The following is a 17,347-nucleotide window of genomic DNA, read 5'->3' as shown; positions in this document are numbered from 1 at the left end:
ATTGGGTATCAGAGGATCTGTATAATCCTGGCACTCCCTGTTAGAATCATATCTGTGAAATGAAGGGAACTGGACCTCCAAGGTCCCTTCCAGCTCTAGAACTATGAAACTGTGAGTGGAATACGTCAACAGTTGACCAACAGCATTTATTAAACATTTGTTATTTATCAGGCACTGTGCTAAGCCCTGAGGATGCAAAGAAAGGCAAAAGTTACACCTTGCTCCTAAGGAATTCACAGATAGAGTGCTGGTTTTAGAATCAGAAAGATCTGAGTCCAAATTTTACCTCAGACACTGCCATCAATTAATTAATAAATATTTATTAAGTACCTACTATGTGCCAGGCACTGGGCTAAATGCTGGAGGCATGAAAAGAGGCAAAAGACAGTCCTTGCCCTCAAAGAATTTATGATCTTATAATCTTACTAGCTGTGTGACCCTGGGTGAGTCATTGGATCTCTCTCAGCCTCAGTTTCTTCATCTGTAAAATGGGGAGAATAATAGCAGCTACCTTATAGAGTTGTTGTGTGGATCAAATGATATAATGTATATGAAGAGCTGTACAAATGTTAAGGCTATATAAATGCCAGATATTGTTATTATTTTTATCCTTCCCTCTAAGCAGTCCCAAGAGATCTTTCTGCTATCTGCTTAAAAAAAAAATAACTCCCTAGATTCCCTGTTGGGGGGTCAATCTCTGATGTCATATGTAGTATTTTATAAAGTTTCCCATATCCTCTTCCCTTCCCTTTCTTTCAGGTTGGCCTCTTTCCTTATGGTTCCTTCCTTTCAATCCTATCTTAACTCTGATTCTTCCCTTAGCCTGTTCCCTGCCCTTGGAGTGATCTTCCACTCCTTACGTGGTAAGCACTTTTCCTTCCCTTACTCAGAAAACTCCCATAAAATGCCTTTCCTCTAGGAAGTTCTTGGATGCCTTCCCCCCTTTATTGGCAGGAATTAATGACATTTTAAACAATTATCTAGAGAATAACATTGACCTGAGGGATGCCAGAACTTGGAGGGATCTCTGAAGTCATTTAGGAAAACCTCATTTTATTAATGAGGAAATTGATTCCCAGAGAGAAGTAAAGGTACCCTCCCCAGGTTACCCCTATAAGCAAAAATGGAACTAGAGTCCAGGTCTCTTGACTTCTAGTTTAATTCTATTTCTGTCTCATTAACTTTTGTTCAACTGAGTCATCACTTAGAGTTTATGGATCAGTAGAGTCAGAGAATCTGAGTTCAAAACCTCTCTCTGCCACTTGCCAGCAATGTGAATTTAGCCAACTTCCTTAACTTCTTGTTTCTTCATCTGTAAAACAAAGGAATTGGACCATATGACCTCTAAATCCTGTCCAGTTGTAAATCTATGATCCCACAAGTATAAACTCCCAGAGAGTAGCTACACTATTTCCTTAGTGTTCTGTATAATGCTAAGTAAATTTTGAATGCTTTATAAATACTGATCTGTGAAATACTGGTCTTTCTTCAATTTTGCTCATCCTTTGCCTTGGATCTCCCTGGTTTTTGTCTAGCCACCCGGTTTATGGCTTACCATACACCGCTCAAGAATTCTCAAGAGTACACAGCAGCCCTGAGGGCTGCCCGGGAACTGGCGGCCAACATCACAGCTGACCTTCGGCGAGTTCCAGGGACTGATCCCAAGTTTGAAGTCTTCCCCTACACGTGAGAGTCAGGGTGTGGGTAGTGGGCAAAGGTGGGGTATAGGAAATATTATCAGGAAAGCAATCATCTAATAAATGGCATTGGCTTATATGCCATACAATCCAATGGGAAAAAAGGTAGGGAATTTGGGCAGGGATTAGGGATGTAGGAAAGGCAAGGAAGTGAAGTCTGGAGAGCAGGACTTGATGTCAGTAAGACCTAAGATTGAATCCTGTCTCTGGACATTTACAATTGTGTGACCCAGGGCAAATCACTTAGTTGCTCTTAGCTTCAGTGTTCTCATCTGGAAAATGAGGACAGTGGTCACACCTGCCTTGCAGGGTTCTTGGGAGGATCAAATGAAATAGATGTAAAGTGCTTTGTAAACTTAAAAAAATGCCATATAAATGTTAGCTGTTATAGAGGAAAGAGGATCGAGGGAAGTTGAGGAATAAAGGGTTGTTGCTAGTGTTGGGGATAAGGAGGTTATGGAAGGCTATTTTTTCTGGCTTCCCCATCCTCAAGGTCCTATAGAAAAGGAGAGAGTTTGAAGTGATAGTCTCAACCAACATTTCTTCCCTGTGTGGCAGGGTCACATATGTGTTCTATGAACAGTACCTGACCATCGTCCCAGAGGGGTTATTCATTCTGGGTCTCTGCCTCATACCCACATTTGCTGTCTCCTGCCTCCTGCTTGGGATGGACCTCCGCTCAGGCCTCCTCAATCTCTTCTCCATCATCATGATCCTTGTGGATACCGTAGGCTTCATGACCCTGTGGGGCATTAGCTACAATGCTGTGTCCCTCATCAATCTTGTCACGGTAATTTTCAACAGGGTTGTTGCCGGGTTGGTGCAATTCACAGTTTCTACTAGGGGAACTGAGAGCTCTTGAACTTCTTGGGTAGCTCCTAGCTTTCTTCAGATTTTTCATGGTTTCTTGGTTTCTTTGGTGATGTTAATTTGCTTTTCTCTGTGTTTTTTTAAACCATTTTCTTCTTTTTAAAAAGTCATTGTCATTTTATTACATTGGCATAGCCCAAATATGAAAAATCAATAGCTCTCCAATTATTTAGATCTGCCTATTTTTGTAAAGATTGTTTTGTAGTTATATTCATATGGGTCCTGTGTGTGTTGACAGTCTATTGCAATAGTCAAGGAAGATGTCAATGTGACTAGATAGACAACAGTGGGGTTGAGAGCAGGGTAGGAAAAGAGCTAATGAAGGCAAATATTCTCTTTCTCTTAAATTAGGCAAATACTATTTTATCATTAGTCTTTTAGACAGACTCTGGATTATTCTTTTGATTAGAGTTTTTAAATCATCCAAAGTTGTTTTTCTTTATGCTATTGTCATTCTGTAAATTGTTCTTCCTGGTCATGTTCACTTCATTGCATCAATACATACTTTCCAGGATTCTCTGAAATAGTTTCAATAGTCATTTATTACAGCACAATAACATTTCATTACATTCATAGACCACAACTTGTCCTACTTTTCTCTAATTGATGGACATCCTTTAATTTTTCTTTTTTTTAAACCTTTACCTTCTGTCTTAGAATCAATACTGTATATTGATTCCAAGGTAAAAGAGAATTAAGGGCTAGGCAATAGGGGTTAAGTGACTTGCACAGGGTCACATAGTTAGGATATGTTTGAAGCCAGATTTGAGCCCAGGACCTCCCATCTCTAGGCTTGGCTCTCAATCCACTGAGCCACCTAGCTACCTCCCCATCCCCTTTAATTTCTAGAGCTTTTCCTATCTTTTCCGGTTAATCCTCCCTTCAGGACAAGGAAGTTAGTTTTACCTTTAACTATTCTTATGTCAGTTTTATTCTCCCTTATAACCGTTTCTCTACTTCCTATTCCTGCCCATTTCCCTGTTAAGTTTTGTATTTTTCTATACCTAGCTTTGTTCATGTATGTATTTAACCTTCCTTTGTCTAGTTCAGATAAAAGTGAGGTTCATCTGATGCCCACTACCTATTGTCATGCATGCTTTATACTCTTCTTCTCCCCAATAGGGAAAGATACTAAGTTCAACCCCTTCTTCCTTTCTAGAATATTCCTTGTACATTCTCTTCCCTTCGCAAAACCCTCAGAACAGAACCAACCCCATCCCATTAAGGATTTGAAGGGACATTGTTATTGCTCTTCTTATTAGAATGTTAATACATCACCAGCCTTGTCTAATTGTTCAAATAAATGTACCTTTTTATTTTTCTCTATAGTCTTATGTTTGTAATTCAGACTATTTCTTCTTTTCTTTTTCAATCATCTTGAAAGTTCTCTAATCCATTAAAAATCCATTTTCTTCCTATAGAATCATACTCAAATTTTTAGGTAAAATTACATTTTTTTGTCTTTTAGGATATTACATTCTAACTTCTCTTATTGTTTATGATAGAATTTATTATAGAAATTGCCAGGTCTCAGTAGAAACTGTAGATATGATCCCATCTGTGATTCCTTGGCTGCTATAGGATATTTTCTTTGATGTAGAAGTTCTGGATTTTGGTTATCATATTCCTTAGACTCTTTCTTTTGGGGTTTCTTTCAGTGTATTCTTTTTGTGTTCACTTTAGTGTTACACTCTAATTCTAATTAATCTGGCCCATTTTAATTTATACTTTCTTGATATATAATGTTCAGGTGTGTTTTAAATAGCTTGCTATTTTATTCAATAACCAGTTTATAAAGACCATTGCAATGATTCACTGAAGGAAATGTGGAATTAGTGTCAATATCATAATAATTCCCTTCAGTCGCTTGTTCATCTTGAAATAAAACACATGGGAGAGAAGGGTAGGGCCAGGACAGAGCAGTATATTGATCACAGCACAATGTTCATCAGGGCCTAGTTTAAGTAAAACCTCCTAGTTTCTAACTGCTTTTTCACTCCACAACTTTCAATGAAATGTGTATATTTCAGATAGTCTTCCATCCAGCTGTTTAGAAAGACAAGGGATCTATGGTTTTCCATTTCTATCATCATAACTCTCGCCTTTCCATCCCCCCACTTACTAATATAGGATTAAACAGATTTGGGGAAAGAGAAACAAATAATCATGACACAAAAACCAAGTTGTTGTAAAGAAAAAGAAATATGGATAGAGGAAGAATATGTGAATTAAACTCTAGAAAAATGCTAGTGGGTTTTGGACATGAAAAAATAGTATCCAGTTTCTATAACAGCCCAAAGATGTGTTTTTTCATAAAAACATTTCAAGGATTCTGGGCATATGGACATCAATGCTATGTCTTCCACACTTGAGAATTTCTAAGGCAATGAGACTGGCCTATCCTATGGAGCCAGGCTGATAATGGTTATTCCAAACTCAGACTGAAGGTGCTCTCTGTTGTGTTGTGGTTATCTTGAAAATTCTTCAACTTTTAAAAGTGCTTGGCTCTTTTATTCTTCTGACTAGAAGGCAGAAAGGTGAATCTTCAGTAAATATTTCCCCATTGGACCTCAGTTTCCCCATCATTCACAGGTTCCCATGGGCACATGACATTATTTTCTTTTTCATTAAATTTTATATTTTTCTATTACATGTAGAAACAATTTTTTGTAATTTTTTTTTGACATTTTGTGATTTGGATTCTCTCTCTCCCTCCCTCTCCTTCTTGAGGCAATAAATAGTCTGATATAGATTATACCAATTCATTCATGCAATATGGATTTCCATATTCTGTCATTTTCTTTTAAGTATATTTTTAAGTATGCTAAAAAAATAGTCACTTTTCTATAGCCTTCCCTCTTAGTTCTTCCCCTCCTGCTGATCCCACTAATGAATATTCCTTTTTGACAAGTATGTATAGTTAAGTAAAACAAACATTTTGCCCATGTATGATAATAAATGCCTCATTCTTCACCTATAGTCCATTACCTCTCTACCCAAAGGAAAGAAGTCTATTTCACTGTCAATCCTCTGTAATAAAAGAGGAGTCATTCATTGGATCATAGCTTTAGAACTGGAAGGGACCTAAGAGGCCATCAAGTTCAACTCCCTCATTTCAGAGATGGGAAAACTGAGGTACAGAGAAATTACTCCAGGTTACACAGCTAGTAAGTGTCTGAGGTAGGGTTTGAATCCAGATCTTTCTGACTTCAAGTCTAGTACCTTTCAATGTTACTTTCTTTTACATTATTGTAGTCATCCCCTTGGTTCTGCCTCCTTCATTCTGTACTACTTCTCAAGTCTCTTTGAATTCTTGATAGTTGCTGTACTTTTTTATAGTACAATAATTTGTTCCTTTCATATATCCCCATTTATTTGGCTATCCCCAACTGATAGATGTCTACATTGTTTCCAGTTTTTTCCTTTCTCCTGTTTCCCATATATGTTCCTCTAGATGACTGTTCTTTCTTATTTACTTTAGGCTGTGGGTATTTCAGTGGAGTTTGTGTCCCATATCACCAGATCCTTTGCCATCAGTACCAAGCCCTCTCGGCTGGAGAGAGCCAAAGAGACCACCATCATTATGGGCAGTGCGGTAAGTGAAATCCTGGCTGGGTGCAGGCTCCTTAGGATTTTCTCAGTGGACCCAGCCCTAATTGGGCCATCTTTGGTGTCCTTGTAGGTATTTGCTGGAGTGGCTATGACCAATCTCCCTGGCATCATCATTCTGGCTGCTGCTAAGGCCCAACTCATCCAGATCTTCTTCTTTCGCCTCAACCTCCTCATCACCATCTTTGGCATGCTGCATGGCCTCGTCTTTCTACCTGTGATCCTCAGCTATTTTGGTAAGGTCCCAGAGACAGTGCTTCTCAGAGGCACTTACACTTGATCTTTATAGAGCTTCAGAACGTGTGACTTGGGAAGAATGCAGACGCAGATGCTACCAGTGAATGGCAGCTTTCCAAAGAGAAGTTACCTCTGTCTCCAACTAGAATCTTCCCTTGACTCTTTTTTCTTTTTAAACCCTTACCTTCTGTCTGAATCAATACTAAATATCAGTTCCAAGGCAGAAGAATGGCAAAGACTAGGCAATTGGGATTAAATGACTTGCCCAGGGTCACACAGCTTAAAGTGTTTGAATAATATTTGATCCCAGGACCTCCTGTTGCCCCTTTTCTTGATTATTATAAAGGAAGGAAAGAGATACGGGATAGGCTAAAATGTGGGCTAGCAGGAGATGGAAAGAGTGCTTCTTGGAGAAATAGCAATATGAGACTGGAGTATATCTGTAACTTTTCTGAGCCCCAGCTTGCTCACCTGTAAAGTAGTGTTAGTAATACTGCTTCTACCTCCCCCTCTCAGAGTAATTGTGGGAAAGTAAGTGCTTTGTGGCTTTTTTTTTTAAACCCTTACCTTCCATCTTGGAGTCAAAAGAGTGGTAAGGGTTAGGCAATGGGGGTTAAGTGACTTGCCCAGGGTCACACAGCTAAGAAGTGTCTGAGGCCAAATTTGAACCCAGGACCTCCCATCTCTAGGCTCTCAATCCACTGAGCCACCCAGCTGCCCCCTTTGCAGCTTTTCATGTGACTGTTTTTAAACCCTTACCATCTGTCTTAGAATCAATATTGTGTATTGATTTCAAGGCAGAAGAGTGGTAAAGGCAAGGCAATGTGGGTTAAGTAACTTGGCCAGGATCACACAGATAGGTGTCATTTTTATCCTCATTTTATTGATGAAAAAACTCAACCTGAAAGAGGTAAAAATATTTGCCCATTGTTACATAACTAGTAATTATTTGTCTAAGTTGGCTCAGTGGATGGAATTCCAGACTTGGAGTCAAGAAGACTCATCTTTCTGAGTTCAAATCTCTCATCTTCCTGAGTTCAAATGTGACCTCAGACACTTATTAGCTGTGTGACTTTAGTTTCCTCATTTGTAAAATGAGCTGGAGAAGGAAATGGCAAGTTACTCCAATATCTTTGCCAAGAAAACCCCAAATAGGGTCATGAAGAGTTGGACATGACTGAAATGACTGAAAAACAACAACAACAATTGTTGAAAGCATAATTTGAACTCAATTCTTTTTTTACTCCAAGTTTAATATTTTATCTGCTGTGCTGTTCAGCTGCCCAGCTTGAGGTTATTTGGAAATAAACTCCTTAACTCACAAGTATTCTCAATGATGTGAGCTTCTTAAAAGGGAGGTGCCACCTCATCAATTGAAAATCAGTCGCTTAGATCTTAGATGAATCTTCCAATGTAACCTATGACACATATATGATGCTATGATATAGTATTGTTTGTGTGTATATACAGGGCTTCTTAAATCTTAGTATAGCTTGAACCTCAAATAGATTAACATAGAAATGTTCATTTGCTGTAGCTAATGTAAATTGCTATAGTGACAAGAAATCTCAGGTTAGAGGAGTTTCCACAGCTCAGTGGTCCTCAGTAGTCCTGTTGGGCTATATGGGGGTCTTAGATTCCAAGGCACTTTCTTCCAGGGCCTTCTTTACCAGGGATAGGAGAGGAAAGAGTAAGGAAATCTGATCCACTTGTTAGCTCAGAGATTTTTTAAAAAATGCAAATATTTTGCTCATTTTGAGGGAATTCCTATTAAGTCGTCCAGAGAAACTCTTCAGAAGTGACTAAAGCCTTGGAGGGACTTGAAATTACTCTCTCTCTTCCCTCTGAACTGAACTAGACCAGACTTTTTGGGGAGGTAGGTCCGGAGGCAAACTCAGGGTGAGCTACAAACTTCTGAAGTCAGCGGCCTGAGCAGAGCTGAAGGGCACCACAGGTTCAGGATGAATTTGGAATTTCCAGCACCCAGATGTAACCCCACTCTCTGTCTACTTGGTGTCTGTGGAAAGTCCTGGACCCTCCAGTCTCTTCCAGTCTTAGATGGGCGAAAGTATTGAATCTGTTCTCCTAGGGCAGCATTGGTGAAGTATTGGCATGCATGTTGGGCTTGTACTGGAGGAGCTTCTCTGTTCCCTCTCTTCCCAGCACCTGAGGACATTTTTTTGCATGCTATACCCCTCTGTCCAGCCACTGAAAGTGAGCACTTCTTCTCTCTGCTCTCTGGGGTAATATGGGGTGGGGGTGGGGGCTCACTGGCAGCTTGAAGTTGCAGTTTGGGCATGTGAACTTGAAAACCTTCACCAATGCTGTTCTAGGGCAAGTAAAGGTTCTAGGACTTCAAGGAGATGTTTCCAGAGTTGCTGGGGAAAAAAGGCCCCAGAAAGAAGGGAACATACTGAATACTAATTAGAGCATTTTTAGACTGCTTTCCCTCCAGAAACTATTAGCCAGCAACTATGATTTAACTCTCTCTCATTGAAGCAGATGTCATAGTTCTATATAATGGCAACTTGAATGATTTACATTTTTAGTCAGAGGAAGGTGGTGACAGAATTTCAAAGAAGTCCCAGTTAGGTGGTAATGAAATTAGAGATGTTTCATGTTACTACCTTGCTCAAAATGCTTTAATGGCTCCCTACTTCCCCAAGAATAAAACACAACCTAACTCTGGTCTTTAAAGCCTTTTGACTTGATCCCATTTACCTTTTTGGACTGACTTCATATAACTCCACATCCTTCACTCTCCACTGAAGCCAAACTGATCCAATTTATGTTTCCATACACATCTAACTTCCCAAAGACCATGCCTTTGCAAAGGCTGACTCAGCACTGGAGTGCTGCCTTTCATCATATCTGCTTCTTGGAATCCTAGGTTTAAAAAAAATTAGTATTCAGTTCAATTCCTTCCTCCTACATGAAACTTTTCTTTATTCCCCAGTAGATAGTATCTTCACCATTTCCAAAAAATTTCTTTAGGTTTACTTTGTGTAAAAGTTATTTCTCATAGGTAGAAGGTAAGCTCCTTGAGGCCAAAGGCTATTTCATATTTTGTCTTTGATTTCCTGGAGCCTAACACAGTGTCTGGCACAAAAGAGATGCTTACTAAATGTTTGTTAAATTGACATAATAGGAGACATCAAGAATATTTCTTTCTATTCAAGTATTATTCAATTTTTTTTCTGCCCTTCTGATGAAATGTCTTAGCCTTGCTGGTCAATCAAAAGACCCCTAAAAGACACAGGAATTTTACAATTCATCCATTCATTCAACAAACATTTATTAATCACTATCAACAAAGCAATGGGTTCAAATCAAGAAAACATCTAATGCCCAGTGGACTTACGAGTCGGCTATGGGGGGTGGGGGGGAGGAAAAGAAAATGATCTATGTCTTTAATGAATAATGCTTGGAAATGATAAAATAAAATATATTTTAAAAATAAAAGAAAAAAAACAAAAAAAACCTTAAAAAAACAAACAAACATTTATTAATCACCTATTGTGTGGTAAGTGCTGAAGTGGCCAAAAACAGCCCCTGTCTTGACTGAAAACAGTGTACACACAGAGGACATGCAAAATAAATACAAAGTAATATGAGAGGAGGGCTCTGATAAGAGCCTGGGTGCCAAGACAAGCCCAATTTAGGAGATGGCACTTAAGCTGAACTTTAAAGGAAGCTGGGTATTTTAAGAAGCAGAGGTGAGGAAGGAAGACAGTCTTAGGACTCAGGGATAGTCTGGAAAAATGCTGAGGAAGAGGAGAGGGAATAGGAAGTAGGTCAGCTTATCTGAGACACTGAGTATATGATAGAAGTTACTTGCACCAAGGGTGGAAAGATTGACTGGGGTTATGTAGGTGGCTCAGTGGATAGAGAGTCAGACCTGAAGACTATGGAGGTCCTGTGTTTAAATTTAGACTCAGATACTTCCTACCTGTGTGACCTTGGGCAAGTCACTTGATCCCATTGCCTAGCCCTTATTTATAATCTACTTTGGAGCTGACACAGCATTGATTCTAATACAGAAGGTAAGGGTTTAAAAAAAAAAAAGATAGATTGGATCCATCGAGGGTTCAAATGCCAAACAGGGAAATTTATATTGTATCTTCAGTGCAATAGACTAGGATACTAAATGCTTCTTGCATAAGAAATAGTAAAAGTGAAAACAATGACAGGGATGGGTGACATCTCTCCTAGTTAGGGAGTCAATCTGACCATTTCTTAAAAAAAAAGACAAAGGTTTTATTAATATAATTTGATTTTAGGTGACCATGACCAACATTTAGATTGTTTTCATTATTTTGTTGTTTTCTGGTTCTGCTTACTTCAGTTTGCATCAGTTAACATAAATCTTTTATCTGTAGACTTCTCCAATTAGAGACTGAGCTTCTTGAGGATAGGAACTATCTTACATTCCTATTTGTATCTCTATTACTTAGCATAGAACTTAGACCATAATAAGCACTGAATAAATGCTTTTTAATTTATTTTTTCATTCTTGTAGCCCTCTGGATTTTATCTATTTCTTATAACATTAATATTTAAAAAAAAACACAGGAATATTATTACAACATAGTAATATTCTATTATATTCTCAAATTGACTGTTTCTCCTTGTCTACTCATTGTTTCTTTTAGGGCCAGATATCAAACAAGTCCTGGTCTTGGAACAACAGCCAATAGAAAAGAATACCATGTCAGGCAAGGCAGAAGTTGCCAAGGCAGCTTCTTGCTCAACATATCCTTCTCCATTGTATCCTGACTTGAATTCCTATACCAATTTGAATTTTGAGGCTGATGTGACTCAGTTTCCTAGAGACACCAAAGGACTCGAGCCAACAACACCTCTTTGATGGTACCAAGAGCTGTTTTGTCTATGATTCTGTCATTCCAAACTGAGGCACTTCATTGAATCATCACATCAAGAATTTCAGTTAGAAGGACTTCAGGGTCCAGCAGTACCAGCACTCACCAGTACCTAGGTATAACCTCATCGAGTGACCATCTAGTCTGTGCTTGAAGAGCACCAACGAGAGGGTACCTACTACCTCAGAAAGTATATGTTTGAATTTTTGCATCATATAAATTCTTAGGAAAAATTTCCTTACTTCTTGATAATACCTACCCTGCTGCATCTTTCATTCACTGCTCCTAGTTTTTCCATTTCACACTAAACAGAAAATAAGTTTAATTTGCTTTCACGTGATGACCTTTCAAATAGTGGGAGGCAGCTTTCATATCCCCTGAAATATCCTCAATCTCCTCAAATGATCCTCATATGACACTGCTTCCTGTCTCTTTTTATCCTTGGTCATCTTCCCCAAGATGCACCTCAGCTTACCAATTTCCTTCCTGTAAAGGGGTGCTCAGAATTGAACACACAAGTCCAGATAAGGTTTGGACTGAATACAATGAAGCTACCTTCCTTTTTACATCTTTTCAAATGCAAGCAAATACCTTGTTAGCTTTTTTTTTTTGTCTGACTTCTGTCTCACATGGTTAACTCATATTGAGCTTATAGTCCACTAATACCCCCAGATCATTTCCATAGGAATATGCCTAGGCATATCTCCTCATCTTGGTTTTACATACTTGATTTTTTTATACCTATGGGTAGAACATTTCCAGGGATGTGGTCTGTAAACCTCAAAATTCCTTAGACTTATAAATGTTGGAAATTTCACCATTGGGATATTTCATACTTGGAAAATTTCTTACTGATAGTCTATTGGAATGGGAATCCCATTGGCATGGGAGGTTCCTTCTCTTCCCTTCTTAAGATTACTTTAGGACAGAGACCCTTTGCTGAACAATGGAAAGGACTTTGACCTATGCTTGAGCATAGAACAGGAATTTCTTTGAGTCTTGATTGATTTTAGAATTGATACAATGGAGATACTCCACCCTATTCAGTCCTAATAGGATTGAGTAAGGGCTGCAGCCTAGATCAAAATTTAATTATTCCAATCTCTACCATACTCAAGTTAACAGGTCTCTACTTGTTGGGGTTTCCTGATCCCAGGGAAGGTTCTTTTTTACCAGCATGCTCATAAGTGACTGATAGTAAGCTAGAGTGACTCCAGAGAACAGGAAATAGATTGTCAGGACTCAGAGTAAATATGCCAAAGAATTAATCCTTTAATAAATCCTTGGCCTGGACATTGGATTTTGGCTTGGTTATTAACTCAGAATCATAACACTTCAGAATCTCAAAGTTGAAAGGGAATTTGGCAGATATGGAGTCCAACTTATATCAGAAAAAGGTATCTTCTCTACAGTGTACCCCCAAAGTGGTCTCTCTTTACCTGAAAACTTTAATGAAGGGGAGCTCATCACCTATCTAGGCATCTTATTCTAATTAGGGATACCTCTAATTTTAATAAATTTCTTCTGACATCAATTTCTATATCTTGCTCCTGGTTTTTCTGTCTGGAGGTCAAACAACATAAGTCCTAATTCCTCTCCCACTTGACAGCCCTGCGTATACTTAAACAGAGTTATCATGTCATTTCTCCTTTCCTACCTCAATAATACTACCCCCATTCTGCATCACTTTGACCTAGGTTTAGGGCTGTGCCCAACAGAATTTTAACCCACTTTAATATGGCAGGTATTGATGGCCTCATGCATCCTGGTTGCCCTCCTCTAAACACTTTCTAGTTTATCAATGTCTTTACAAAATCTAAAACTGAACATAATACTTCAGATGTCATCTGGGCAGGCGGGGACAGGAATATTGCTTTCTTATTCTTTATGAAAACTCTACCTTTTTAAAAAACACAGTCCAAGGTTTATTAGCTTTTTTTTTTGGTTGCTATAGTCATTTTAAAAAACTTATATTGAGTCTGAAGTTCATTAAGATCCCCAGATCATATATGGACAAATTTATATCTAACTATGCCTCCCTGAGCCTAACTTGTGAAGCTGATTTTTCTGACCTATGAGAGACTTCATTTCTCTCTTTTGAACTTCATGTCTATATATTCAGACCAACAGCCCAACTCCAAGACACCCTAAGGATTATTTGTGGCATTAGGGCCTATTGATAACCTCCACTGAGCAACTGACCATGGTCTTTTCCTATGTATCCAGAATATACCCCAAAAGTTCTTGGAGCACAACAGTAGACTTCCTTGTTTTTTTTTTTAATCTTTACCTTCTGTCTTAGAATTGAAACTAAGTATTGGTTCCAAGGCAGAAGAGCTGTAAGGGTTAGGTGCCTGGGATTAAGTGACTTGCCCAGGGTCACACAACTAGGAAGTGTTTAAGATCACATGTAAACCCAGAACCTCTTATCTCCAGGCCTGGCTCTCTATCCACTGAGTCATCTTGCTACCTTTGTGTCTAATCAGAAATCCTTGGGTGTCCTGGGAAGAACTTGATAGAAAACAAAAATTATGTAAATTAGAAATGGATCTAGTATTGTTCTATGTGTATCATTAATGCTTAATGAATACCTGAAAACCAGAATGGTCCTAGTCCTAGAATGGAAACTCTCAAAGACTGCCTGTTTTTATCTTTGAATCTCCAGTCAAATGCCTAGCAAATGGTAAAGATCTAATGAATGCTTGTTGAATTGTATTTTGTATTGCTCATTTCATTTTTGCCACTTGCATGATTTATTTAATAGACCACACACCCATCTCCTGGCTAGCTCTCAATTCTACTCATCACTTTTCCATGATCCAGATCTGCTTACCAGCCCTGGAAGACTAGGGACTCCTCCCATCAAGAGCCTTATTACTTCAGTCACAGGATGGATTGTAGTAATGGTGGTATGATGGTTGTCATCTACCTGCTGGGGATGTGTTGGGTTCAACAGGCCATGCAGTATACCACATGGATTATTTTCGGCCAGAAGGCCTATTGATACCTCCACTGAGCTATAGCCTTGGTTCTTCTTTTTTACAGGAGTACTTCTATATTCTCTATTGATTGTTGACTTATGTGATTCCACTGAAATATGTTTTCCTTCTAATAAACTGTAAGGTCTCCAGTAGACTGTAAGGTTCCCAGGAGCATATAAAGTTCTTGAGGGTAAAGATTGTTTCAATTTTGCTTTTGTATCTCCAGAGTAGGCCAAACTCAACTGAATTTTACATTAAAAATAATTTGATAGAAAATGAAAATTATGTAAAATAAAAATGGATCTAGTTCTATGCTATGCATACCATCAATGCTTAATGCCTGAAAACCAGAGTCAGCCTAATTCAGCAGAATATAAACTCTTTAACGTCAGAGACTGCTTGTTTTTATCTTTATATCTATTTCCAGTATCTAGAAAAATACCTGCCACTTTGTAGATACCCAGTGAATGTTTATTGTATTAAATTTTACATCAATCAGGTAATTGATCTTGCTAAGTGAATTCAAAGATAGCTGGACACATGACTGGCTGGCTTACTAGTCAATGCTCCAATTTTTGGGGAATTAGTTAGGTTGCTCCAGAAATTGTAGCTCCAGAAATTGTAGCTACTCCTGCAGCATCAGAAGAGTGATCCTCTCCATATGTGTGAATTGACCAGACATATTCTCTTTGTGTGTATCCTGCTACACTTGTACTCTGGCCACATGGTTCCTATTCTGAGAGACGGTGTGTTATAATGTAAAGGGCATTAGAATTGTATTCAGGAAGATCTGGGTTCAAAATACTGCCTCAGATTTTACTAGGAAAGTTACATAATAGCACTGTACTTTAGTTTTTTCATCTTGAAAATATGAGAACTAGACTAAATGACAATTAGACTAAATGACTTCTCTTTCTTTTTTATTATTAAAAAAAAAAAACTCTTACTTTCTGGTTTAGAATCAATACTAAGTATTGGTTCCAAGGCAGAAGACCAGTAGGGATAGGCAATTGGGGTTAAGTGACTTTCCCTGTGTCACACAGTTAAGAAGTATCTGAGGCCACATTTGAACCCATGACCTCCTGCCTCCAGGCTTGATGCTGAATCCACTGAGCCATCTAGCTGCCCCAACTGAATGACTTCTAAAGTACCTTCAATGAAAAAATCTGTGATTCTTTGATCTTATTTGTATGACCGTGAGACATCCCTATGTTTGTGCACTCCTCTCAGTGGTGATGTATTTGTGGCAGGGTATGCTCCAGATTTGAGGATGGGAGTGAATTCTATGACTACTTTTCATTCTAAGTAATCATGAAATGCTTTTGTTTTCAATTAGTTGTGAATTCTTGCTGACTAGTAAGATGAAACACTTTGATAAAGAGTCATGAGCTATTGTTTTGAGTGGATTCAGACCCGACAAAATATCTTGAATTGTAATTTGCCACTAGTGGTTATAGACAGGCTCTTGGGTGGAGATGATCCTGTAGTTGATAGTTGAAAACATGGCTGAGTTTGGTAGTTGAGAAATCAACTAGAGACTGGATATATTTAAAAAATCCTATTTAATTGTGATTATAAGGTTCAGGGAAAGAACAAGAAAAAAGAAAGGTGTTTTGTAAATATTATTCCTATGCTAAAACCTAACTAATTCCCAAAAAAACCACACTAAACTTCACAAGAAGTTCATTCTGCCTGGGAAATACAAGCCTATGCCAATCTCCTTAAATCTATCTTAAGTCTAAATTTCTAACTATATAATCTAAGCTAGTTATAAGTATATTTTATATTTATCTTAAAATCAGTTCAGCTTCTCAGTCTCTCCAGTTTCCAAGCTCAATTCACTGACAGAATAAAAAGTTCTCTCCAGGTCTCACTGTGATTGTTATTCTCTTCTGTCCTCACTGGTCAGACCAGGGAAACACCTGAGATTTCTCCTACTCTGTCAGTTTTCTCCTTCAATTCTTTATCCACTCACATGATGTTTTTAAACTAACTGGCACCAGAAATATACCACAAACACACAGAGGAAAATCCTTCACCTCCTTTCTCTTGAGAAGTCAAACATAAGAGAGCAGTTAACTTCCAACATTCCCACCAAAGGTTGATTGGGAATTCTCTTAAAGAACCTCCATGAAAATTCCAGTTGGTCTAAGGTAAGCTCTTCCATATCTCTTTCACTGATCTGGAGAGTTTCTTATAAGCAACCATATTCTTTAATAAATCCAGTTATCCTAGTACAACCCTGCTCCTCTAACTTTCTCCTCTTTACTGTAGCTTGAGTGAATTAGAATAAAGTCAGAATGGAGAAAGGACACATCTTCCAAGGGTATAGAATTATTGACTGCTAAGGTCTTTTCCAACTCTAATATCTTATGGTTCTTAATTTTTACTTTTCTTTTTTTTAAACCCTTACCTTTCACCTTAGAATCAATACCATGTATTGTTTCCAAGGCAGAAGAGTGGTGAGAGCTAGGCAATGGAGGTTAAGTGACTTGCCCAGGGTCACACAACTGGGACCTCCCATCTCTAGACCTGGCTCTCAATCCCCTGAGATACCCAACTGTCCCCATTTTTTACTATTCTTGATGATCAAGCAGAAGAACCTTAGGAAAAGTGATCTATGAGTATAGTATAAACTGGAATATATATTATAACAAGGGAAGGAGCATATTTAAAACAAAATGTTCCTAAAATGGAGACAGAAATACTTCTCAACATTTACTATTCACTGATTCAGCAAAGATATTGAGTCTATTATGTATAAGGCATCACATATACAGAGGTGAATGATGCTGTCTTTGCCCTTAAATAGTTTATAGTATAGAAGGGGAGATAAGATATTAAACAAATAACTAGGACTGCAATGAGGCTTTTTGGCACTTGTGCCAAAAATGAAGTAGAAGGGGATCATCCCCTAAAGCAAAATGAGGTGGCTTAAATGAGGGGAATCCCTAGAGAGTCTGGTCTGTGCCCCATAAGGCAAGTGAACTATGGATAAAAGTGAAGGCCTTCCCCTCTTACCCTAATCTTCATCACCAATGACCCTCCTTGCTTACTCTTGGACCTCCAATTC

General features: G+C 38.4%; 1 protein-coding gene across 2 annotated transcripts in view; it reads left to right on the top strand.

Moving 5' to 3' along the window:
• NPC1L1 (NPC1 like intracellular cholesterol transporter 1) overlaps positions 1 to 14,586 on the top strand; it is a 43,857-nt gene extending 29,271 nt beyond the window's left edge. Inside the window, exons 15-20 of one of the 2 annotated variants that reach the window (XR_008915445.1) lie at positions 1,536 to 1,686; positions 2,256 to 2,487; positions 6,049 to 6,162; positions 6,250 to 6,412; positions 11,066 to 12,062; positions 12,419 to 14,586. Coding sequence is in view for 1 of the 2 variants with exons in the window: in XM_001379707.3 (XP_001379744.3) it covers positions 1,536 to 1,686; positions 2,256 to 2,487; positions 6,049 to 6,162; positions 6,250 to 6,412; positions 11,066 to 11,280 (875 nt within the window). In the remaining variant the exon portion in view is untranslated. Of the gene's footprint in view, positions 1 to 1,535; positions 1,687 to 2,255; positions 2,488 to 6,048; positions 6,163 to 6,249; positions 6,413 to 11,065 lie in introns of both variants that reach the window. The other variant, XM_001379707.3, reaches the window with a different exon arrangement.
• Positions 14,587 to 17,347: the final 2,761 nt, after the last annotated feature.

The sequence above is a fragment of the Monodelphis domestica genome, chromosome 1 (genome assembly GCF_027887165.1).
Source record: "Monodelphis domestica isolate mMonDom1 chromosome 1, mMonDom1.pri, whole genome shotgun sequence".
Lineage (NCBI taxonomy): Eukaryota > Metazoa > Chordata > Mammalia > Didelphimorphia > Didelphidae > Monodelphis > Monodelphis domestica.
Note: the sequence above shows the minus strand (reverse complement) of the source record. Positions and strands in the feature narration are given on the sequence as shown.